This window comes from Poecile atricapillus, chromosome 2 (assembly GCF_030490865.1).
Source record: "Poecile atricapillus isolate bPoeAtr1 chromosome 2, bPoeAtr1.hap1, whole genome shotgun sequence".
NCBI lineage: Eukaryota > Metazoa > Chordata > Aves > Passeriformes > Paridae > Poecile > Poecile atricapillus.
The window spans coordinates 63,708,080-63,732,488 of record NC_081250.1 but is presented as its reverse complement, the minus strand read 5'-3'; the positions used below and the strand labels follow the sequence as shown (position 1 = coordinate 63,732,488).

At 37.8% G+C, this 24,409-nt stretch overlaps 1 protein-coding gene across 1 annotated transcript in view; it reads right to left on the bottom strand.

Annotated features, from left to right (window-relative positions):
- Positions 1-24,409, bottom strand: part of CAP2 (cyclase associated actin cytoskeleton regulatory protein 2) — a 69,225-nt gene that overhangs the window by 26,164 nt on the left and 18,652 nt on the right. The window contains exon 4 of the mRNA XM_058830886.1: positions 10,345-10,422. Within this exon, the coding sequence (XP_058686869.1) occupies positions 10,345-10,422 (78 nt within the window). The remainder of the gene's footprint in view (positions 1-10,344; positions 10,423-24,409) is intronic.

Sequence of the window (24,409 nt, the reverse complement as noted above, 5' to 3'; positions counted from 1 at the left end):
AGGAAAGCTGTGTTAGCTTTCTGTGCTTTGATTTCCTAGATATGAAATGGTGTTAACATAGCTGTTTTATTTTGTAGAATGCTTTGATATCTATAGATAAGAAGGCAATATTAGGGTCAAACATTTTTCTAAATGACCACAGTGACCCACACCTCCTATTCCTTCTAGAAAAGCTCTCAGCCACTTTTCTGAGGATCTTCTGTCAGTGGTACAGAGATTATTTCTGTCTCTCAGAACACATGAGAATCTATCTAATGATTAAATATTTATAAGAAATGTTTATAAAAATGTAGTGGATTTATTTAATTTCACAGAAACTGTGCAAATTCTAAAGGTGAAATATGTATTGCTAAGGAACATTGCTCAAAGTAATCATTCCCTTGGCATTGCAGTGACACCAGAGTGGGTTTGAGGCTTTGCTCAGCTCTGTCCCATGTGAGAGGTCCTGGCAGAGCAGCACAGTCCACCTTCCCTCCACTCTGTACTCATCCTGTTCTGCAATGGCTGCACAAAATGTGTGTGTTTGTGGAAGCTTCTTGTCATCCAGATCTCTGTGTAAGGGTTAGACACAGGAACACAGCCTGCAAGGAATCACTTAATTGAGTTCTCTCTCAGTTCTAAATTTTTAGTCAGTGATTAAACTGCAGATGAATTACAGTGTATATGGCATATGGGTATAGAAAGGCTCATTAATTCTGGCAGTAATCAGTCTTGTTTGGCTTTACAATGCAGAAACAGTTGTGCTGAGGGTTCTAGAAGAATGATCTCTTTATTGCAATGAATATTAAAACAGCTGACTTAATAAAATTGTCTGTATTGCATCTCTAAGAAAACCGAATTCCAGGAGATGAATCAGAACTGTTGGAAAAATCTTTGGCATGCCTTTGGCATGTGCTAGATAAAATTTCTCGTCATTCAAGACACAGCACAGTTGTTTAACAGAAATTTAAGAGTCTCTTTATAAACACCATTCCTATTATAATATCAGTTTTGCTGAAATGCTTAAAAATGCAACATGGGCACAACTGACAAATATCACAAGTAATTCCCAGTATCCCTTTTTTCCTTTTAAAATAATGATTTAAACCACATTGCCATTTTAAATACAAATAACTAGACAACCAGCCAGTTTATAGTATTTTATAATTCTTATTAGAAAACCAAGAGTAGTAAGACTAATGCCATGATTAGCCAAAACACTCCAAAAAAGTTCCAGCATGCAACAAGAACTAGGCTTTAGTTTCAGAGACTTAACAGTCTCAGCCCAGTCTCATAAAATGGCCTGGAATACTAGTATTCCAACAGACCACACTACACAGACTTTCTTCTTCATATATTTGCATTACCCATACAAGAAATTCCCCAGATGACAGGCTTAATAGGACTGGGGCACAGGGACACTCAGTTCAGGAGAATGGCCCAAGTTTTGGGTTTTGTAATGTTTGAAATCTGCCTGTAAAGCCACGCTAAACTGAACAGCTTGCTTAAATTTTTGGCTGCTTGAGCCAGTGATTACTTGAAAATCTCAGCTTTAATTTGAGAAAATGGGTATTATCTCAAATTAAAAAGAAATTGTCCAGAAACCCACCAGCATGAATCACAAAGGCACAAAACACAGCAGGTAAATAAAAATATAGTTTTTGAAGATATTATGTATTTTTAAGATAATTTTACATGGTTTTGAGGGGTGAGATTATTTACCGAACGATTTTTATGTTGATGAATGGCAACACAATTCAGACCTCACTATTACAGTGTTTAAATCAACCTGGCCTATTATGAAAACAAACATACCAAGAGAACGAATACCCTTTTAAGTTATGCAAAATGAGGGCATGGCAACCTTTGGTGTAAGAGCAGCAAAATAAAACTCAGAGAATTTGGGATCAACAGCTCCTTCATTTTACTCAGCTGCAACCCGAATAGCATGAGTACAACTTTTATTCCATGGTGTACAGTTCTGTTAGTTTCTCCTTTGTACTTACATAAAATCTCCATCATACTTACTTTGTATTTTTAAGGGTCAAGTTTGAAACATGGAGCTGATCTGAATCAGGTGTCTTTGTATGTGATGGCAAGAAGTAGAGCCTAATAGGAATGGTTCTGCAGAGCAAAACAGTTGGTGCTGAGGCCCTGACATTCACAGTATACATGTAAGGGGGGAGCTATTTGGGAGTAGCTGTAAATTGTGATTTAGATGCTGCCTGGGAGTGTATCTTCCACTTAACTTCATCAGAAATATACCCACTTTCTACACCTTAAGCTGCTCTATAATATGAAATACAACATAGTAAACGGGGCTGATTTGAAGGAGAAATACAGTCCCATTGTGAGCTAATATATTAATGTAGACACAGCCATTATTTCTGCAAACAGCCTAGTACAGTCCCATCCCACATTTCATCCTTTCAAGAGATGAAAGATGTCATGAATAGCAACAACCACACTCAGTTCTAACAATGTAACAGGCAAGCATTTGCTCTCAGCTGAGACTTGATTTCCTCTGCTGTAAATGAAGAAAGAGATGTCCCTGAGGAATTCTTTCCACATATTAATAGATATTAGATGACTGTATGTTAGAAGACATTAACAGATGTGAAGAAATGGACTCTAGAGGTGCCGACCATTACTGTAAAGAGAGCCTAGAAAAACGTCTCACACAACATTCCTACCTTGACAGTTTAAAGCTGATGAGCAGAAGCCCATCTTGTGTCTACAGGAATAAGATCACCAGTAAGATGAATTTCTGCTATGAGTGGTTGTGATTCTAGAACTGTAGAACTGAAATAGTTTTTGATTAACTGTATTTCCCTTTTTTTTTTTTTTTTTTGTATTTTCAAAATCTATAAAGAAGACTTTAAATTTGTCCTTGTTTTGGTATGTATGCAGTTTAAGAAAGGCCTATGTTTTTTCTCTAAGTCTTTATTCATAGCCTGGATGGAATCAGTGTTCAGATTAGGCTGAGAAATAACCTATTTATTTAAGTATATATAAAACATATATTTTTTTACCCCACTGCACCTTAATCTAATGTTTTCTCTGCAAGTATTTTCTATGTTTTCTGGCTGTAGAGACCACAAGTGACATTTTTTTCTCTGAGATCACTACATTTATGTCCCTCTAGCATTCTGATATTTTCTGGGTTCAAATCTTTCCTCCTAGACATTAATTTGTTATGGCCTGGTTTTCTTAGACTGCAAATCTTCAACATAGTGGAAACAAGTATTTGATGTGTTGGTCAACAGAACAGGTTTTGCCACTTCAACTCACTGCTGTGCAGCAGCAGGACTATGACACAGAGAGACAAATTTGCAGAACTGTCTGGTCAGCTTCATCAGCACAGAAGCTTAGACACATTTGTGTGCTTCCAAAGTGACTTAATTGGTATTTGGCTTTTATTCCTCTTAGATAGCACAAAAATTTTCAACGTAACAGCCAATCTCAGCTGTAGCAGTTTTGTCCTTTGTGGGAAAAAACAGGGAATACCAAACCGTAACCCCACATGACAAATTACTAGTTTAACCAGTAACTAATTTGTGGGTTTATTTTTAAATATAATCTCTGAGGGAGGGAAAATGGAGAGGAATGTGAAAGACAAACCGCTTCTAACCAGTGGAGAAATCCAGGGCCTGATACAACCTGCATGCATCAGTTTGCAGCAGTGCAGAATCACCCCCACTACCTTCAGCTGGGATTGGCTGGTTTTTAAATGGACTTGAATGTTCTGTGTGTTGTATTCCTGTCCACTACAGCTTTCTGTGGGCAGTATTTTCAACAAGAAAGGGTCCTCCTGCTTTAGGCACATGGGCAACAGCCCACAATTAAGCAACAAGAACAATTACACTAATAAACTGCTTTCAACTTTTTGATTTACTACTCCTCAATCCCGCTGCTGCTGTGATTGTAGCCCGTATCAGTGAGGACCAGGGTATTCCAGGTAGCAAGGAGATAGTATTCTGTTAAGCCACAGTTGTTTTGTTCACAACATCTGAGATCCCATGAATCTTTGCTAAGAGCAATCACCTTTCATGGGGCATGTCCCAGGAAAGGGATGTTAGATGTTGCAGGCTTCCATCCTTGGACAAATCTGCCCGGTTCACTGAGCAGTCCTGGAACTGACATAACTTTTGGAATTTGCAAATCATCAGATATGGTCTGATTTAGACTGAAGTAAAATTCACAAAAAAAGAAAGCAATTACTTAACCTGTGAATCAAAAAGCCCTGCTTTTCAGTCATCTGTGCCCCCAGTGCTTTCCTTTTTAGAAGGTTATGTGCATAAATCCCAGGAAAGAATTGCATAACACAGCAAAAAGAGAGTGCAAGTTTGGATTTGTGTTTAGCAGAAATAAAGAATATGGAACTTAATGGGAGAGGGAATGTCCTATTGGCTTAGTTCAGTAGGGTCTCACATGGCACAGTTTGAATATGAACATTGCTACAGAGGCTGAAAACTACCCTGGTGATTTTCAGACATTATGTTACAAACAGCAGAATTCCAGCAAAGGTTTGCAGATCCCTAGAATTTCTTAGCATATCAAATGAGGATCTAGAGTATACAGGTACACTGGAGGTCACAAGTGCAAGAAGCCTTTGGTTACTGGAGCCTGATTCTTGCACAGAACGTGAATGCTGGTAAGTCTGTGCCTGGGGATGTTGGTGTGAGCCAGTCTAGAGCATCCACTGATGTGAATCTCTGCCTCTGTTCTGTGCAAGCTGGGTGATGCTGCACTGATCATGGCCCTTCCCAAGATCCCCGAGTGTCTATGGGCCTTCTTACTGCGGAGTGCACTGACCCTGGGGCAGAAGTGAATCTCAAATGCATCCACCTTTTATTGACCTGGGAGTTTTGGCAAACACAAGTGAAGAAAGTGAAATGGTACAAGGATACCTAGAGAAGTTAACTAAAAGAAAGTCGTTGAGGTGCTGGAGTGTGTCCAGAGAAGGGCAATGAAGCTGGTGAAGGATCTAGAGAGTAAATCCTATGAAGGGCCAATTAAGGAGCTGGGGGTATTTAGCCTGGAAAAAAGGAGGCTCAGAGAGACCTTATCGCTCTCTAACACCACCTGAAAGGAAGTTGCAGTGAGATGAGGGTCAGTTTCTACACCCAGGCAACAAGTGGTAGGACAAAAGAAAATGGTCTCAAGATGCAACAGGGGAGGTTTAAATTGGAACTTGGGCAAAATTTCTTCACTGAAAAGATTGTCAAGTACAGGAACAACCTGCCCAGGGAAGTGACTGAGCCAGCATCCTTGAAGGCATTTAAAAGACATGTAAATGTGGTGCTTAGACACATGGTTTAGTGGTGGAGTTGGCAGTGCTGGGTTTATGACTGAAGTCTTTAAAGACCTTTTCGAACCTAAACAATTCTATGAACTGAAAATATAGTGAGTTTGAGGCTGATAAAATGCAGATGAGTGATTCTGAGGCAGAATTATGAGGTAACAGGTGTCAGGGGCTATCTGGATGTGAAACAGAGTAAGTCTGCAACAATATCCAAAAATAAGCCTGTGAACCTTGCACTGCAGTGGGTTAGTGACTGGAAACTGTTGGTCCATCCCTGCTGCTGTGACCACACGTCACATGCAGTTGTAGGCTTGCTGATAACAGAAGAATGCCAACAGTTTGGCAAGATTTCAGAGAACGGGACCGGGGAAAGGGGTTCCCTTTCGAGCTCAGGACTCTCAGGCTCTGTCCATGTCACTCTTGGCACCTTCTGTGAGTTTGAGGCCTGAGGACCTTAAAAGGATTGAACCAAATTCTTCCTTAAACTATTTCTAGACACAGACTAGACTAGACACAAACTGCAGGTTTGCAGCAGTCAACCAGCTGAGAGAATGGCAGCAAAACTCAGCCCAAACACTTTTGCATAAGAAAGTAATAAATTAACAAGGTGAGGAGTATCCTGCTGATTGTATTTTTGGAAAACAGTATGGGTGATCCCAGTAAGCACGAAGAAAAGTAAGGGGAAATGGAATGACATAAGCAAGTCAAGGTAATTAGAAAACAAATCCTGCTAGAATGCAGAATAATAAGTCCCAGGAGTCCTGTTATTGAAGTACTTTAAAATAGAAAGAGAAGAAAATGAGCAATCCCATACTGACAGAGAGTAGGGAACTGTGAATCTTCATCTTTTGACTTCTACATAAAAATTCTGAGAATGAGTCTTTTATTCAAAGATTTTGCCACAACTATTCTAATCTTACAATAGATTTTTTTTTCATTTTCTTTCTGCTTGGCTGTAATAAAAAAAAATGGAAGGATTTGTTCTCATGGTTCTAAGTCCAAATTCAAATACAGTTTCTTGGGCTTCTAAGAGGTGGGGTGAGGTGTTCCTTTTCTAGGAAAAAAAAGGAAGCTGTCCTTTACCTATCACTTTTTTTCCACCCCTTTCCTCCCACCTGTGTGCAAGATCTGGATATGTAAACTAGGGATTTAATTGGAATGTTTGTCTGCACAATGTCAGTAATTAAATCCATGAGCTTTGGCAGTCATATGAACTCAGCATTCTTTTCTAATGAGAAATTACGTAATCATTTATAGTCTGAACTGCATCTGTCATTTAAATCTGTTTGTAGTACTTCTTACCACGAACACACTCATCCTGCATATGCTTATATTGATTCAGAAAAATATTAATCTCATTAATTTGTTCTCAGTATAAGAACAATGGATTCCTCATGCCCTCAAAGCAACTCTTAAAACTGTTTGAACTTTAAAAGTGAAATTTAACAACTCATACAGAGAAGACAGTATATGAGTCACCATTCACAAATAACTTAATGCAGTGGCTTTGAGGAGTGATCAGTATTCAGGATGGCAAATTAAAAAAGTTGTTAAACAGATAAATTTGCTCAGGAACACTAAGAACTTTAAAAATTATTATACAATGAAATTAAAAAAAAAATTCAGTCAGGATTGTATTTGGCTTAGACTGTGGGAAAAGAAAATTCAGATCCAAACTATTTCAGAATGTTTTGAGAACGTTTATGCTAAAACCTCTCTTCTGAACAGCCCAACCAACATGTAAACATATGGTCTCAAAATACCTTTTAAAACAACTTCTTACAGATTACAGCAATATTATAATTTATTTTCCCATCTTCTCTGTACTCTCTTATACACTTATATATTCTCTTATACTAATTGTAGAAGTAAACCATTTATAACAGACATTTTTATTGTTTTAATGTTTGAAGTTTGGCATCAGATAATAATTTCTAATAAGTGTATGGAGTGAAAAATCCCATCTTGTTGAATGAGCCTGTATCTAGCAGCCATTAGCTGGGACATACACAAACAGGAATATCAACTGGTGGTTTTGTCATATGATCTCTTCCACTGCACATACAAATATAGAACATGACCATAAAAAGTAACAGAACATGCTCTCTGTGAAGTAATTTATTGCAGTTGATGCTAGATTGGTATGCCAGCTGGAATTACCTTCCTGGCTCCTACTATTTTCACATATACAGATAATAAAGGCTGTGCACTGCAACGCATTCCAAATGGAAAAAATAACATTACTAACAAGAAGCAAAACTCCACAAAAGCAACTTTTAGCAATCTTGACTGTTTGAAAATGTTTGCTAGTAGCTCATAGCATGAACTAAAGAGTGAAATGAATTCCAGGACTTCACCATTATCATAGAGAGAAAAAAATACCACTTTTTGATGATATACATTTCTCCCTTTTTTAAGCACAAAAACATCCACAGATTATTATATATATAGGAGCTTTATTTTTGTTTGAATTCCTTATTCATTAGTTTGTAAGCTGCAAGAGCTGAGCTAATTTATTTTTCCAGTGCATTTTCTCCTCCCTCTTTTTTTTTTTTTTTTTAAAGGAACCATGTATGACAGCCCAACATGACAGGAACTCAGTAAATCCCCTCAGTCTCCACACCGCTGTCTCTGAATGTCTACAAAGCTACTATGCCATAATCGCAACTCGCTGGCTCATTCACAGCTTTACATTATAAAGCAAACAGTCTAGACAGTTGAATGACAGAATTACTCTCTTTTCTCTTGCATTTATAGATATGCTGTCATCTTCATTTGCTTTTCTCTACTCTGTGCATTCTGATACGCTAATGATCAGCTTTCCTGTTTGGATTCCACACTGACTCCATGGCTCTAGGCTATAAATACAACCAGAGCTGAGATGACATCACAGCAATAAGGTCCTGGGGGAGCAGGGGCAGGATGCCTATTTCTTTCCTACTCCTGGTTTAGCTGGTGATTACTAGCTTTTTCAAAATGGTTAACCAATGTGACTTTACTATAGAATTTTTTTTCTTCATTGTGATGGAGATATAAAAAACCTAATGCCTGGAACCATCACTTTCTGCAGTGGGAAAAAGATATTCAATTTGTACAGAATAGGCAGCCTTCAATTATTTTCACACCTGTCCACAGTATAATTGAGTGTATCTGTGCAAAAAATATATGCAAAAAAGAGAAAAAGAATGAACAACAATATGTATTTTGATTTTTATAAAAATGTAGCATTATTTAAAGCTAGCAGTCTTTAAAAAACTTAAGTAACTGGACTGGGTTTGGTCTCACTGATAAAAAGAAACTTTAACCTATAATATTCCTGGTATTTTAACTTTGGAATGATGTGTACACACATATCATGTGGCACTTCCTCTTATCATGTGCTAAAGGATAGTTAAATGATAAAAGTTTACTTTCTTGCCTTCAACAAGCTGCAGAAATCTATGCAAGCCTCACAATATGCATGTAAGACATATAGATATGGATTGCCAGCTCTGGTGAGGTTTATGACAAGGTTTTTATTATTTGTTGCTTTTCTTAATGCTTCTGTAGCCATCATTCTGGATTGCCAGAGAATCTCTTTTTATCTCTACTCTTTTTTTCTTGTTTGTTTTTTCAGCATGTTTTGTTGACATTTTAAAATGAAAATTTCTAAACTTTACTGTTGAAAAATCTCAAACTTGACCTCTTTCTTGAGGTTAGAAAGTTGTAAGGGCAGGAGTAGGGAGAAGCCATTGCCATTCTCACTAAAAAAGCAGAGAATCCTACTGACTGTACATTAGCACAGGAGGCCAAACCAGGACCCATAGCTTATTCTTGCACCAGAGTTGGGACAATCCCAATACCTCACAACGTTGCATTACATTATGGGGCATCAGAAACTATTCACTGGGGAATATTTTACCTATGAACATGTAGAATTTTTTGGGCCACTGGGTGCAATTGTATTCACTGACAATATAAATGACTGCTCGAATCCTGTACCAATGGGAATTTTGCCTGTTCTGTGTGAGCCATGACCCAGTTTTACTCCCTGAGATTAGGGACAGCTGGAAAAACAACTGATCTCTTCTTGCTTGGAACCCTAAAGTCGACCCTTGAATATCTATGGGCTTTGTTTTTTTAATTTTCCTTGAGTACCCTTGCCATTAAAACATACTGACTAGAAAATCTTCTAAATTGTGTCTCTAAAAACAATAGTGACATCAAAACTTTAATAAGTTATACCATGTGTAGTGAGTTCTGATTTGCAAAATGGATTTTAATGTACTTTGGTGCAGGGAACTAGTGGAAAAAGGCAGAACTGAAGGCCATGATAAAGACTGCGCAAGGGAAGGCTTCATTCTCTGCATACTCCAAGAAGGAAGGTTCAAGGGTGGTGCCCCAGAAGAGCTATCTGATTGCTATTCCCAGGAGAGATACAATGCTATCGGCCATGAGCCCTCTAGAAACTACAAATGAGATTCATAACCACTCCACAGCTTCCCTGAGCTTCCTTGTGAGGGGACGATTTAAAAAGTTGCCACTAAATCAAGTATATAAATCAACGTGATAAAAGTTTATTTTTCATTTTATTGACAAAGTGCCTTGCCTCCCTTCCAGAACTGGCCTAACCTGAACCTCAGTTTGGAAAATACTGACTGTATGGGCCAATATTGTTTTTTTTCTCCCTATCTTATACCCTGACTTCAATGTCTACCATGTAGCACCCCTGGGAGGCTGGCAAATAGCCATTCTATTCCATGGCACTTCCAGCTTCCAGAGAAAGACTGATCCCACTTACAATTGTAAAGTGGACACCTCCTTTGCTGTCTTCATATGCATTAGTACATAAATCATAGTAGATCATAATTATGATCTTATGTGCATTAGTACAGAAAAGTTTCTTAACACCCGACCAAGGCTTTCTGATTATTACAGCACCATGCTTATAAAAGTGAAAGCAAGGCCCTAAGTGCACTGTATAAATAAAGGAACAAACACAGCAAATGCAGGATCGATAACATATGGGAACACAGGCTTTTTATACACTGCCTCTTGAAGCTCCAGGTCACTTTCCTTACCTCTTGAGGCTCTTGACATTGAGATGCTAACACCAAGAAAGATCTCTGTGCTTGGAAAGCAGCACGTACCATCTCTGCCTGTAACAAAAGGAGGAATATAAATTAAACCTTAGCCTGTAACCTCCAATGCCTCTTTGTGGCAGCTGAAAGTCAAGCGTGACAGCTCATATCTTCCTTGCTGCTTCTCAACTAAATCACAGCAACACTGACTGGAAGAAATGTATTAAAGTAATAGCTTAGCTATAATTTATTTTTTTTTTTACACCCAAGGTTAATTTCCCTATCTTCTTCAGACAGGAAATAAAATGAGTTGATAAGCAGGCTTTTAGTTATAATTCCTACGTTTAGTCACAGGAGGACTTAATTTTAACACTTCAGAGTATGTCTAGGCATTTAAATGGTGATGCTTATACCCAAGTGCAGGCAAGAACTTATTACCACAGGGAACAGCAATCTGCAAGCTTTGTGTTGAACTGCAGCTTAGGCTGTGGTGATGTTCAGGATGAGTTGAGCTCGGCACATTGGCTGAGGGACTATGCTGTAATTCATTCCTTGCCTGTGATCTGTGGGCACACTCTAAGATCAATGAGAAATCCATGAGAGATGGTTGAAGGTTTTTGGGCAGTTTTCCATTCACACAACTCTAGAATTTGGGTTAAAGCTACACATGACAGTATACTTATATGTCAGCAGTTTGGATGGGTGATAAATCTTTACACTCCTGGGTGTTTAATAATGTTCAAATTTCTGTCCTTTTTAGCTTATTTGAGCCCTACACATTTTCTGTACATTCTAAACCATATACCTTGATTTGAATCAGTATTCTAGTATCACCTCTACCTCATCCAGGTGGATGAGTAGTGACTAGGAGAAAGCATTACTAGTACAGAAAAGAATTATTCATGACTAGTAAATATTGCTGAAGAAAAAACAAACCAAACCAAATGCTGTTAAGTTAACCTAATATGAATAGGTACATTTATAATCACTTTGTGAAAGGGTGGGGAAGTGCACACTGTTTTTCCTTGGGGTTTTTCCAATCTAAAAAGAAAACAAGGAAATTATATATACAGACCCATGTGGATGCAACTTAAAATACATAAAAGTCAGGAAATTTGATGTTGTAGCAAAGTAAAACAGCTAAATTGTGTTTATTCATCTTAAAATGGGATGCCATGAATAAAACATTATCTGTTCGGATGAAAGTCACTGCAAGGAAGATGGTAAATGAGACCCAACTTGGACAGTATTTGGAGAGAAAGGGATAATATGGTCTGACAGGCTGAGATTTGGTAGGGTATAATCATCTCTATAAATAGATAAAGAAATAAGTAATAAGGAAAACTTACATTTTCCAGCCAGATACATAAATACCATCAATAATAGCAAGGTTCAGATATTCTTAGACATTTCAGATTACTGTTTTTTTGGTACAGAAATTCATAAAACAACAACATGTGGGTTATTTTAAGATTAGGGAGGGTTTTGTGTGTGTGAGGAGAACCTTGTAAAACACCTGAGTAAAAGTGATGTTCCTGAGGAGGAAGCGAATATGAATTAATTCAGTGCTTCTTAGATTGCAAGATGGACAAAAATTAATTTGTAACTGAGGCTTGGTATAAGGCAAACTTTTAAAAAATAGAAAAATCAATGAAAGAAGATGATTGGTCTGAGGAACTTAATGATTTGAATGCAGGAAAGGGTGGATTTACATTAAGAATGGAAATAATCTGTGGGCACTGAGCAGGAGAGAGAAATTGTAGGAAAGGGTTAGAGTCTATAAATGAACAAAAAATGAAAGCAATATATGAAGAATAGGTACAAAACCCTCACAGAGTGAGAGGAGGCCTGGATTATCAGGCAGAACTTCATTTCAGGCATTGTAACACATACAAGTGAAGAAATGATGAATAAAAGCTTTTTTAAGCTGCATCTTGCATGGGAAAATAAAACAGACATATTTTTTTAGCTATTGGAACAATAAAGAAATACAGCAATGAAGTGAGGCCCTGACATTGCTCTGAAGAGCAAGTTGGGCATCTCTACATTATTCTTGATGTAGAGATTATCTGTTGCTGAATAACATACTCTTCCCCAACTTCAAGGAAGTTGATGTACATGAAGATATTGGAAAGGTAGCTAAGGAGAATGACTGCAAAGCAATGGGAACTACATAATTTGAAAGGGATGTCAAATATATATAGCTCAGTGACAGAGTCATTGGGTCCATATTATCTTTTTCCCAGACTACTGAAGACAGTGGAAGATGAAGGAAGAAGTAGAAAATATTTTACATATATATTATTTGGAGATAGTACTAGATGACAGAAATATGCAATGATGGATTGGGAAAATATGCCCAAGAAGAGGGATGGAAGCTATGTCAAGTGATATCATGACTGTTAGCTTGACTTTGACACCATGAACATTTAAACCAGATTTGAAACAGCTGATTAAAACATATTAAAGTGAAAAACAGGAGAAATTACAATGAGATTACCTGTGGTTGAAATAATGACTTTGTTTCTTAGACAAGAATAATTGGCAGATCTAGTATATCTGGGTATCATAAAATACTTATTGTGAGTCCTCACGGTAAAGTCATACTTTGAGTGAAAATAACAACAATTAGTATTAAAATTTTTCAGTTGGATAAGAAGCTGGATAAGCAGAGGCAATAACAAGGATACTACAGGTGGTGTTACTTGAGAGAGGGAAAGTTGCTAGTTGTGTTTCTCAGGGATTAGTTTTAGGAGCAATCATTACGTTTCTTAGTGTCATAAGAGCAAGACTTAGGTATGTACTTATAAAATTCTTGGGCAAACCAAGGTTAGGAGGTCTTAACACAGTCAAGAAGAACTCACTCATCACTTAAGAAGAGTAAGACAGTTTTGTTGGCACAGATAATAAGAATTTGACAAAATTTAGCAATCCTCCCTGCTGCCCCTTTAAAACAATGCATAGTTCTGGGTGTAAATATGGAACTGATCCAATGGAAATGCCAAAGACTGGAAAACACAAGTATAAAAGCCAGGAAGGTGGCTTTGTGAAAAGAATGTATGCAGTTCTACAGCAGATGTGGCAAAGTATTTTTAGTATATCTACTAAAAGAAGTGTTAGTACCATTGGAGAGAACCTCCTCTGGAATTCTGTGCACAGAATTAACACAGTAACCTGTGTTAAAAAAAGATAAGCTTAAATCAGAGCTGATGCTGAGACAATCTACTTGGATTTTTAAAGCAATGAGTATCTGCCACACAAAGATAAAATCTGAATTTCACTTATTCTTCTTAGCAGGAGAGTGGCTGAGGAATACAATTCTTTTCTCATAGACAATGTGAATAATAGAGAATGAAGAAAATGGCAGAGTCAGCACATAATCACAGGACTGAAAACTGGGCCATGAGTAAATGGGATCCCAACTTTATAAGATTTCCAACAATGCAAAAAGTGAAGTTCAGAAGGGATCTTTCAAATCCCTCCAAAGAGGCAGCATTATTTTAAGACAGAGCTTTAAATGCTGATCAAACAGATCATAAGCACAAGCAAAGAGTCCTTAGATATAGAAAGTTCAGACTGTTTATTGGGTTCTTGAACACACACTGAACCGTAACATCAGTGAGGTTTGAAAAATATGTCTGTCTGGCACTTTGTCTACATTGCATTAAATACACACTTTTGGTATCCCACTGGTCACTATGGAAGCTGAAGAGGATTTTTTTCTCCACTCTGAGTACAAAGAAACAACTGGTTTCTTGTCTCATTGTTCATTTCTTTTTGATGAAGCACTGGAATTTGGTCAGAGCTGGCAACAGACCATTGGATGATATATAGTGATGTTCCTAAAAGACTGACATTCCTTGACTATGCCTCATATGTGTGTGAAAACTATTGTCAGATGTGGAATCAGGATTAATTCCTCCTCCAGAATTGTATTACTTCTCCTTCTCTACTGCAGAGTGTGGCCAAGGCCACTTTCTCAAAATGTCTTGGAAGTGTCTTTAAGAAATCTTGTGCTATTGAGTGCACACAAGCCATAGGTAACACTATTTTGAGTTACCTGTCCTATGTTTAAATGGTGGCTTCCTCCAATTTTTTATTATCCAAAATTTATTACAAGATGTTTGAAACATTCATTTGTCAGTGGAGTATATATTGATTGTGAGGCTTGTGCTATGTACCCAACACTTATCCAGTCCCAAAAGCTTTTAACTGTGTAGGGATCAGAGCTGCCAGATCTCTCACCTTTGAATGTAAATCTTAATCAAAGGATCATGCTAACACAGTATTTGCATTTTACAAGAAGAATTTTATAAGAATTCTGCCACAGTGACTTCCTTCTTACTGCAACAGCATTAAAAAGAGCTGTCAGAGTTTTACTGCTTCTGAGCATGCTGTACTTCATTCCCTGCATCCCGTCAAAGCAACAGAAGAGCTTCTCATTAGGAATGCATTAGTTCAGTCTATCACCATTCCACTTCTTTCTTGTAGTCTTCCAAATGTGACACTTCATTGCTACTCCTTGTGCTTAGCAGCCAGGCTGTGTAACTAAACAGCCAGCACAACAATTTTGGAGGGAGGTAACTCCTTCATGAGACCCCCCTCAAAACCAGCGAAGACTAGTGAGTGAAAATGCACCAGAAGGGATCTTTCTCAACAGCTTGTGTGGCTCAGAACAAATCAGCTGAAACTCTTTCAGTTACATTCAATAAAGCCTGAGTGTCAAAAATAGAGTAAGAACCATGAGTAAATTTATCAGAGTAGAGTATACCACCAACTTGCACACATCTATCTGCAGACTAAAATTGACATGTTTTGGAGTAATAGCAAATTGACATCTAAGAACTTTGGGTAATACTTTTGGCATTCTTGGGATTACACAGAGACACACCAATCATCAGACAGATTCCTCAGATGAGGTGAATATTTTGAAGATAGCAAATTCCTCAAAGCATTTCCTACTCTGCTTTTTAGCAATTTGTTCTAGAGGCTGGAGGAGACGGCTGTGACTTTGGACCTGAATTCCAGGACCATGTGGAGTTCCATGCACCACCCCAATTTCCCCACTGGTAAAATGTGGAATAATGCATCTTAATCCTTGACCTCAGGTGTGTTTGACAGCTGACTCAGGTGGCTGGAAGAGCTGAAGTTTGACATGTATGCCATGATAGCCCAGTTCCATGCTGTGTCTGACTACAGTGGGTGACCTCTGTTGTCACTGCAGTAACAGCATGGACTGGCCTCTTCTCAGTTAAGCCTGCAGAGGTTAATGCAGAAATCATATAATCTTTTAAACAGCAACTGGTTTAACCTTCTCTGTCATAACATAAAGCCAGTTTCTGATATTTCTCAGAAGCCACTGCTTGAAAAATTGCCAGAGGCTGTGTGAGAGATGTCTAATGAAGACAATTCTGCTGATCTGTTTGAAGGAGCAAGAGTACAAATTCCACTCAAACTTGCACTGTTTCAAACTGAGTAGAGGTAGATGCACTGGACCTGAAGCTTAAATTTCCAGTTTGCTTTGGTGAGGTTCAATTCTCCACAGCACATGTGGGTTTAGGATCTGCCTCTTTCTCATTTGAAATGTTCTGTTCAATCTAAGTTGGCCATCACTCTGGTATCCAAGTATCAATAAAGAAAAATATTATTTATATGCCAAGCAAGCTATGGCACATGAACTCAGATCTCAAGTTACATGTAAATTCACTAGTTGAAAAAAAACCCAAAAGCTAAATAGAAGAGAAACAAATATAAGATTTCCTAATGAAATTTAGTCAAGAAAATTACCCTACTGACCTTATAATACTGACTTTGTCAAATGTTATTGTATTTAATACTGTATTTCCTCGAAGTCATGGCATTTAAAAGCACAGTGTAAATATCAGAATCCATCGGACTTTTATTGCTGGAGAATATTACACATCTGCACATGCTAACATTAACAGAGATAACTAGCAAATCAAAATACAGTTCTAGATAGTAAAGAGGACACAAGGGAAAAATGGGATTTAGTGGTCCTGAGTTCAAAATGTAGTTTCTGCAGAAATAATTACGGGTCCTTTGTATCTAGCAAAAGACACAATGACTGACTGTAGTTTTCATTTCAGCAAATGAAAACTACAGATGGAGCTTCACTGACCCCAGCCTTTCTCTAAAAGGTACAGCACTACCAGTAGAATAGACAGTTTGTCTTTTACATTTTGCTTTCAGAAGCCTCTTCAAAGTGAAGTGGTGAAGTGGCTGCTGGCTTGAAGGGAGAGGAAAGAAATGAAAAAAGAACAGAGTTTAAAGTAAGATGGAGCTGCCATAGAAACTGTCCAGGCCAGCTAAATAGACAGTATTTATTTTGAACAGTTAATTGGCTGACAGAGATTTTGTAAAAATGGACCAAGCTTTAAAGAGCCACTGGCATTTCTCCAAACAGCACTTTTTACTCTGGAAAATGAAAAGTAAAATAAGAAAAAAACTGTCACCTTTCTCTCACTGGTCCATGTAGAAAACAGGGTTGAAATTCAAGTCAAAATTGAAGTGATTAGGAGATTTGCCATTGGTTTTGACTAGACACCATCTGAGGTATTTTCTTTTCTATTTTCAGACAGATACATTGACTGCCACCAATCAGCTGCCCCCTATACTGAGGTTTTTGGTGGTTTTCAGCCTTCATGGTCTGTATTAGGGAATTTTTGTTAAAATTTATCAGCATTGCTACTGCCTGTACACTACCAAACAGTGCTATCAATTGTATCGATGCTGTTCTCTCTGGATGTTTGTATCTGCCTGTGTATTGAACACTGTGTCATGTAACTGTGCACAGTTCTGGTCAGTATTACACATTTCAGGGTAGCATCTGCATCTCAATTCATTAACTTTACTTTTTAGTAAGCTTCACTGTGACTTAAACCACTCAGCTCTTAACTCTGGTGGAGTTAAACCATCACAGTGCTACTTAATAATGCAAGATTAAGAATTAAGAATTGTTTGGGGTAAATCGTTGCTGCCATTTTATTCCTCCATTTGAAACATGAATTGTACAGATAAACTGGAATAAAGGATGTCTAAAGCCACAACAGGTTTTTTAACATTAATTTCAATATTATTGCCTTGGGTAAAGAATATACATGTTCTGCACCGATTACACCAATAAAGTTTGCCACGGTGTTCCAGAATTTCCTCGAAACTCTCCCATCTTTGAATGATATGTGTTTTTCTGAGTGATTTCAAGGGACTGTTAAATTTAAAACATAATGAATACTATTAAAATGTCAGTTCTCTTAATTAATTAATTATTAATATTAGTAGCAGACACAGTCAATTATTTTGTTCATCTATCACTGCTTCAAATGGATATAAATATTTTGCTTTAGGGCCATTGTGGCTACTTATTATTGCCAAGTGAAGCGATAGGAGATCATATTCTCCAAAAACATCTCAAATAAACTTTGCCACCCACAAGAGAAAAAGAACAAGGCCAGACCAAAGCTATTAACTTTGCTGATGCTCTCCTAAAGCTCAGGCTGCTTTTTTATCTTCCAGATTCACAAATTCTTCACAAATCTCTTTGACAACAGCCAAAAATCTATGACTCCCTTGACCTTTGTTCACTTCAACTTTTACACAGAGGTTCCAAAAATAGATGTAATGTAATGATAGTTAGGGATTCCAGAAGATTCAGCATAGAAAAATACTGAAAATTGTGTGCAAAAATAAAAAGTCCATTCATTAATCAAGATGTGGTCTATTTCAGGCTCGAGTGTTGGTGGTTTTTACACCACCTTTTTTTCTGAGCAGTTCTGAAAATGTTCAAGAATTCAAGTTTGCCATTTCCATATCAAAATTCTGCAAAGGTCCAAGTCAACTGATGGAGATTTCCAAGGCATCTCACTCCACAGCACACAGCCATGGATCTACATTTAGAGGCCTCCACATCAGTAGAAATAAAAGGTGATACTGTCACACTGCAGCACCTGATCTAGGTATAAGCACCTGGTCCCTGGTGCTTCTCTATAGACCAGACACAGCCACAATATTCTTTGTCAGCTATGCGGGATTTGTGCAGTCATTTTCCGCCTCTCTAATATGTCATTAGTGCTCACCATAGAAACAAACAACAGATAAAAAAAGCCAAACATTTTAAAAACAAGCATAAAACCACCATAAGAACAAATGGTGTTTTTACGCTTCTCTCCAGCGCAGAGGAAGCATCACTAAAATCTATACCAGGCCACCATTGTTTGCTGGAGCTTCCAATAACCAAAGACTGTCGATACTGTATTTTATGAGCATCAGGGTATGAGTAACAGTGATGAGTGATAAGCAGGATTTGACCTGCCTCAAATTTGTTAAACAACCCAGAACTCCTGAGGTAAAAGGCTTTTCCGGGGGAATACATTTAATTAAAAACATTACATGAATATTCTTTGTATTCCATGTCAAAGATCATGCCATGACAAAATGGTAATTTTTTTTGGTAATTTGTATTAGGGAGAGTAGACAGAAAGCACTCCAACCTGCACAGGGAGGAAGTTTGCCACAGTCTTCCTGAGAGAGCTCTTACAGCTCTTCATCCTGACTAGCCTACAAAAACAAGAAGGTTTCTCCAAGAGTGATGGCAAAGGTAAACCAGCTCAGTTCAGGATTTCACTGAAGAACAGAAAGTGAGGTACATTAAAGTTGCACAGTCCTTTGAAACCTTTAGTTTCTCCTGTTACCTGGAGCTACATTATGCATCTCTCAAGAAGTGCATTACTTCTTTAAATAAACAGGACCTACACACAATGTGCAGAAGTAATGAAGCCTAAACTTTTTTATTACTAAGATCAACATTTTTTTTTAAATTTAGGTACATTTTTCTTTCCCATGAACATCTAAGCTCAGAGTTCTTTGGAAGACCTGTTTGCCAGTGTTGAGGAACTAAGTATTCATGGAAAGACCTAATTTCTTTGAGGAAAAGCAAACCTATACTTCCTCCATGGAACACATCTTGTAAGCCAGTACTTCAGTACTATCAGAGAGCCACAGAGATCTCAGGGCCTGCAGGTCTCATTGTGATCTGCACAAACACAACTTTTGCTGCGCTGATTGCAGGCACTCTTGTTATGTCTCCGATGGGCTGCTTTGACCCTGAGGCTGCTGGTAAGCAGCCCCACTCTCTAGCCCCAGCTATTCTGTCAGAAGCCCTTCTCAGTGAAGGTCCAAATCCACACTTTAGAAAATTTCAGAAAAGCCTTTACAATTTCACAGGCCTTAGGATGTCATAGATATGTCCCTGATTTAACAAACACAAGTTCTAGGAAGTTCAGATGCTTCTCTCTGTAAATTAAAAAGGTTACAGCACTTCTTGAGGTATTACCTCATAAATATTCTTCAAGCAGTGTTCAATGAACACCCTTCTGAACTCATTTCTTGACTTTCTCTGTCTGACAAGTTGCCTGATAAAGACTGGGGACTCACTAATTTCTAAGAAATTGTACTATTTTTAGACAGAAAGCTTGGACAAATAGGTTCTTATATGGAAAAGACTTTTTGTATGTTCTGCCTCTCATGCACTTCAAGACAACTGGTGACATTGCCATCTCATTCTGCAAGTAATCCCACTGAGCCCCCTGAAAGCAACTCAACAGCTGAAAGTGCCAGAACTTGTCTCCTTGTAAAATCACTTCCACTTTTATCACCTTGAAAGAATTCTAGGCCCCCAACCAAAATTTGCTAACATGGAAGCCAGTTCAAAATTTAAACTCAGACATCTATAATAATATTTAGTATTTCTTCCCACTTGAACCATATCTTCCTTTTCAGAGGTGCTAAGTAACAAAAGCCTACTTGTACCTGGAGAAGGAACCTAAGCCACTCTGAAAGGCAAGGATGTGATTGAAAAGCAGATCTGAACGAATGTGGTTTTTTTAACAGAACATGTATTAAAGCAAAATGAAAGAAATATTTCAGCCTCAAAGTTCTACATAAAAATCCTAAATGAATCTTTTTACTGTATCTCTGGGATAAAACACATAATTAAACTTATATATTAAACCAATACTTAAACTGCTTTGCAGTTCAGATTAATTGTGGAAATATATAGTTCAATTTATGGGTGTCAGTAGACTAAAAGAAGTTTGCAGTGACAGTGACATGGTTCAATCTATCCTAATGGACTCTTCAATGTTCAGAAATGTGACCATATTGATCATGCAATTCATATTGGATAAAAAAAAGGCAATGCACATTTGTGGCCACATTATACCCTTGTCCCTCCTGACAGCACTCCCAGCTTATTTAAAACAACATTCAAACCACACACTGGTTTCCCTTGTGGCTCAATTCTCATTATTCACTGAACTCCTTTTTACGAGAAACTGACTGAAGAGCCAGATTCTGAGCTCATTGTTTGGTTTTTTGCTGACGACAATGAACAGCCTTCTCAGTTTCCAAGCCCAGCATTTCTATACACTCAAAACAGTTGCAACCAACTAGCAAAATAAAAGCAGGTCAGGGATGGGGAGGCAGATGAGTGAAAAGAGTGTACACGTGCTCTTCAGAAAGAATGAGACTGAAAATTAATAAAATTCTTACTCATAGCCTGTAGCAACAAATGACATGGTTCAAGCATGTGTCCCAAAACAGAAAAGAAAAAGGGGGCAAAAAAAAGTATTCCTGGATGTGTATTTCTCAGATTGAAACAAATGAGTTTAAATTATGTTACTACTCCAACCCATAATTTTCACCAGAGAAATAAGACCTATAAGCACCAGTAAAAAGAATTTTCAGTCACAAGAGGTTCATGCTGATGACAATAGCAAGGATGCTGTCTTTGTTTTTCTGATGGATCAAGAAAGTGTAACTTGGCAGTGGTTCACTAGAAATTACTGCTGTGAGAACCACACACCTCACTGTTGCGATGGTGAGTGCCTGAGCTGACTGCTACCTATGCTCTCTAGATCCTGGACTGCTTTGAAACAGAGAAAAAAACAGAAGTCTGATTACCTTACCAAGGCTTCCTCATGGACCTTGGTTTGGTGCCAACTCCATATATCCAACCCTCCCCTAATAAGTTTTCTCCTGACATTACACCAGCAAGTGTCCTAAGCAATGGCTTTTCAACAAGCTCATGGAGAGACTCTCACACTGTATTTGTGGCTGTGAGTGCAGGTGGTTCACACTCTAAAGCCATCTGTGATTTAGCTCACTCTTTAAGCCATGTAATTTTATCACCTTATGATTTCTGGTTAAGCTGACACAGTGGTTTTCAACTTGTGGAACTCTTATGCCTCTAGTCTGTACACTGCTTCTCCTGGAAAAACCCCAAGAAAAACTGGTTTCCTGCCAGCTGACTCAAATATTCTCTTAAAGGGCTTCAATGAAAAAAATTTTATAGAGGACAGCAAAATTAGCATGAGCTAAAGCATATGATCAGTTCTGACTTTGACTTCAAATGTCCAAAAATTAATGTATGCCTTGATTAATTGCTCCATTCATTAAGTAAATTGATTGGTAAAACATGGACCGCCTTATATCTAGTTTGAACACTCAATACTTACGCTGAATTAATCTGGTCAATTAAAGAAACCTTCACAATCAGATTTTTTTTTCATAAGAGCAACTTATCTATCATTTTCTTGGGCAAACATGATGGATTTTTCTTTGTTTTCACACTGCATATAAGGTTTCCCACTCAAATAATTCTGATACCTTTTTCTAGCATCCTTGGGAAACCAGAAAATCCCATTGTACTGAGTAACCATGTACACATAAAATTCTTTTTAGGGGGCAATAGTTTTCGACCTTGGTATAAAATGGTCTGTAATGGTCCCTGAACAACTGCACTACTTTAAAACCAACTGCTTATGGATTAAGTCAGGAACTGCTCCATATGCAGAGAAACCCCATGAAAACAGACTATGAATAACTCTTGACAGTCTTGAGTATTTGTGTTTCTGATTTCTTATGTTTCTGAGGAAATACCAAATGGAATGTTCTCATTATATATTCCCACCACTATCCCCCCTAAATTTATGGGTGCATGTTTCTTGTGCCTGCAATACACAACTAAATGCCTAGTACTGGCCACCATGGCATTTATTTTTCAGTACTTGTTTTTGACTTTTATCCCTTCCTTGCCTTTTTAAAAAATAAGAAAAACAAGTGGTATTTACTGCAATGTCAGTGTCAAGAAACTAAGAGTCTGATCCAGGTTCCATCAAAACTGTCACAAAAACTCCGACTCTTTCAGGGGGTGGTGTTCTAGACTTGTAATGGACAGGTCCTTCATGCTTAGGAGCCATCTTTATTCCCAACCAGTCTTTCAGTCCAAGAGGTGCAAGCATATCTGCACACTACTGCACCTGATTCAATAAATCCTGCTTGTTTTGAAAGCCAGACACAATCCCTAGGCCATATGGGAAGTTGTCCTTTTGAACAGAACAATCAAAAGTTGTAAAACTCCTAGAAATGTCACTTTTTTCCTGAACAAAACTCTAAATTAGCCTCTTGGCTAGATTGCATATATTGCATTTCCATCTTTCTTTTACTATTAAAGTGAACATTCTTTATTGCTCATGTTATGAAGTGTCTTGTAGTGCATATATAAGGTGAGAAACACAGCTGAATTAGCATTACAAAATCAACTTTAACACTGATGGATTTCCAAAGCTGATGATTTTATTTTATTTTCCCTTTTGGTGGACAGCACTACCGTTTTCTACACTCTTAAGTCTCTTTCTCTTTGTGTGCTGTCCAAAACATGTCTTTTTATTCTTTTTTTATGTATTCCATTTTCCCCAGTCCTGCAGTAGCATCTTGGTTTGGTGTTTATGCCATGTAGTAGAAAACACATCTCACAGAAATGCAAAGGCAGCCTGACAGCAAGGTTCTCTTTGGGCATGTTGACATCATCCTCCTCTCTGAGCTCTAATTCAACTTTCAACACAATGCCTAAAACCACACAGCCTGAGCACAAAAGATGAACACGAGAGTACACTTGTGCATTCTGCTGCCCTGTAAGCAAATTGCCTTGTTAATGAGGAATCAGTCAAATAATGGGTTTGATAGTCTGCATTTAGATTAGCTAAGATAAAGTGCAAAAGTGGGGTTTTTTTGGTGTAGCACAGACAGCACCACATCCTGTTCAAAGTTCAGGGCTATGAATGTCATTGACTCACTCTTCGGCATCTCTCACATGAAAGGACAACATGCAGCTATTTCATGTGTCATAACTACTCTTTGGAAAAAAAGAGGAAGGCAGGACTTTTTAACTTCACTGATCATCCAAGCCCGTGTGGCACTTTGCAAAGAGCATATATATCTCATAAAACATACCTCCTGCTTTCAGCTCTCTGTTTATATTTATGTGGACTTTACTGGGCAGAAGAGAAGAATGTCACTGCTTTCATGTAACAGATAAGGAAAAGCAATTCTCTGGGTATGTGCATATGACATTTGCAGGGTGCACATTGCTTTCTCTGCTCACCATGATAAGAAACCAGTGCATGCATACAGAGAACTCCTGCAGACTGGATAATGTGCTGTGAATTATTTCTCTGTGCTACCTTGTTCATGCAGTCATATATGCAATGGATTGCATCTAAACTCTCTTCCAATAAGGAGCAACTGAACCAACAACCACTTCATTTCTGAATGCTCCAAGCTGTTTGACCTCCTATCTTGAGCTCTGAATTTCAGCAACTGGAAGTTGATGGAAGAGAAGAGGGAAAATGCATCCATATTTTCATAGTTTTCCATTCCAAGATAAATAACTTGGATGAGAGAAGAGGGAACATAAATGAATCACACAGACAATCTGTTCTTTCAACTGGTGGGGTTGGAAGGTTATAAGATTTTTACAAATAAACATTTTAAAAAAAGGCAAGTATTAGCTTATGTGTTTGACAGAAGGCTGTAATTATGCTCTGCTGTGTACCACATAAAATACTAAAATATAGAAATGTGAGGTTATCTATCCTTCTCTTGTAGAACCAGTACATTCTCTTCCTATCGTGATGTCTCATCTGGTACATTACTCAAACTCAAGCCAAAGTATTCCACCACTTGAGATAGCACATAAACAAAAATAATG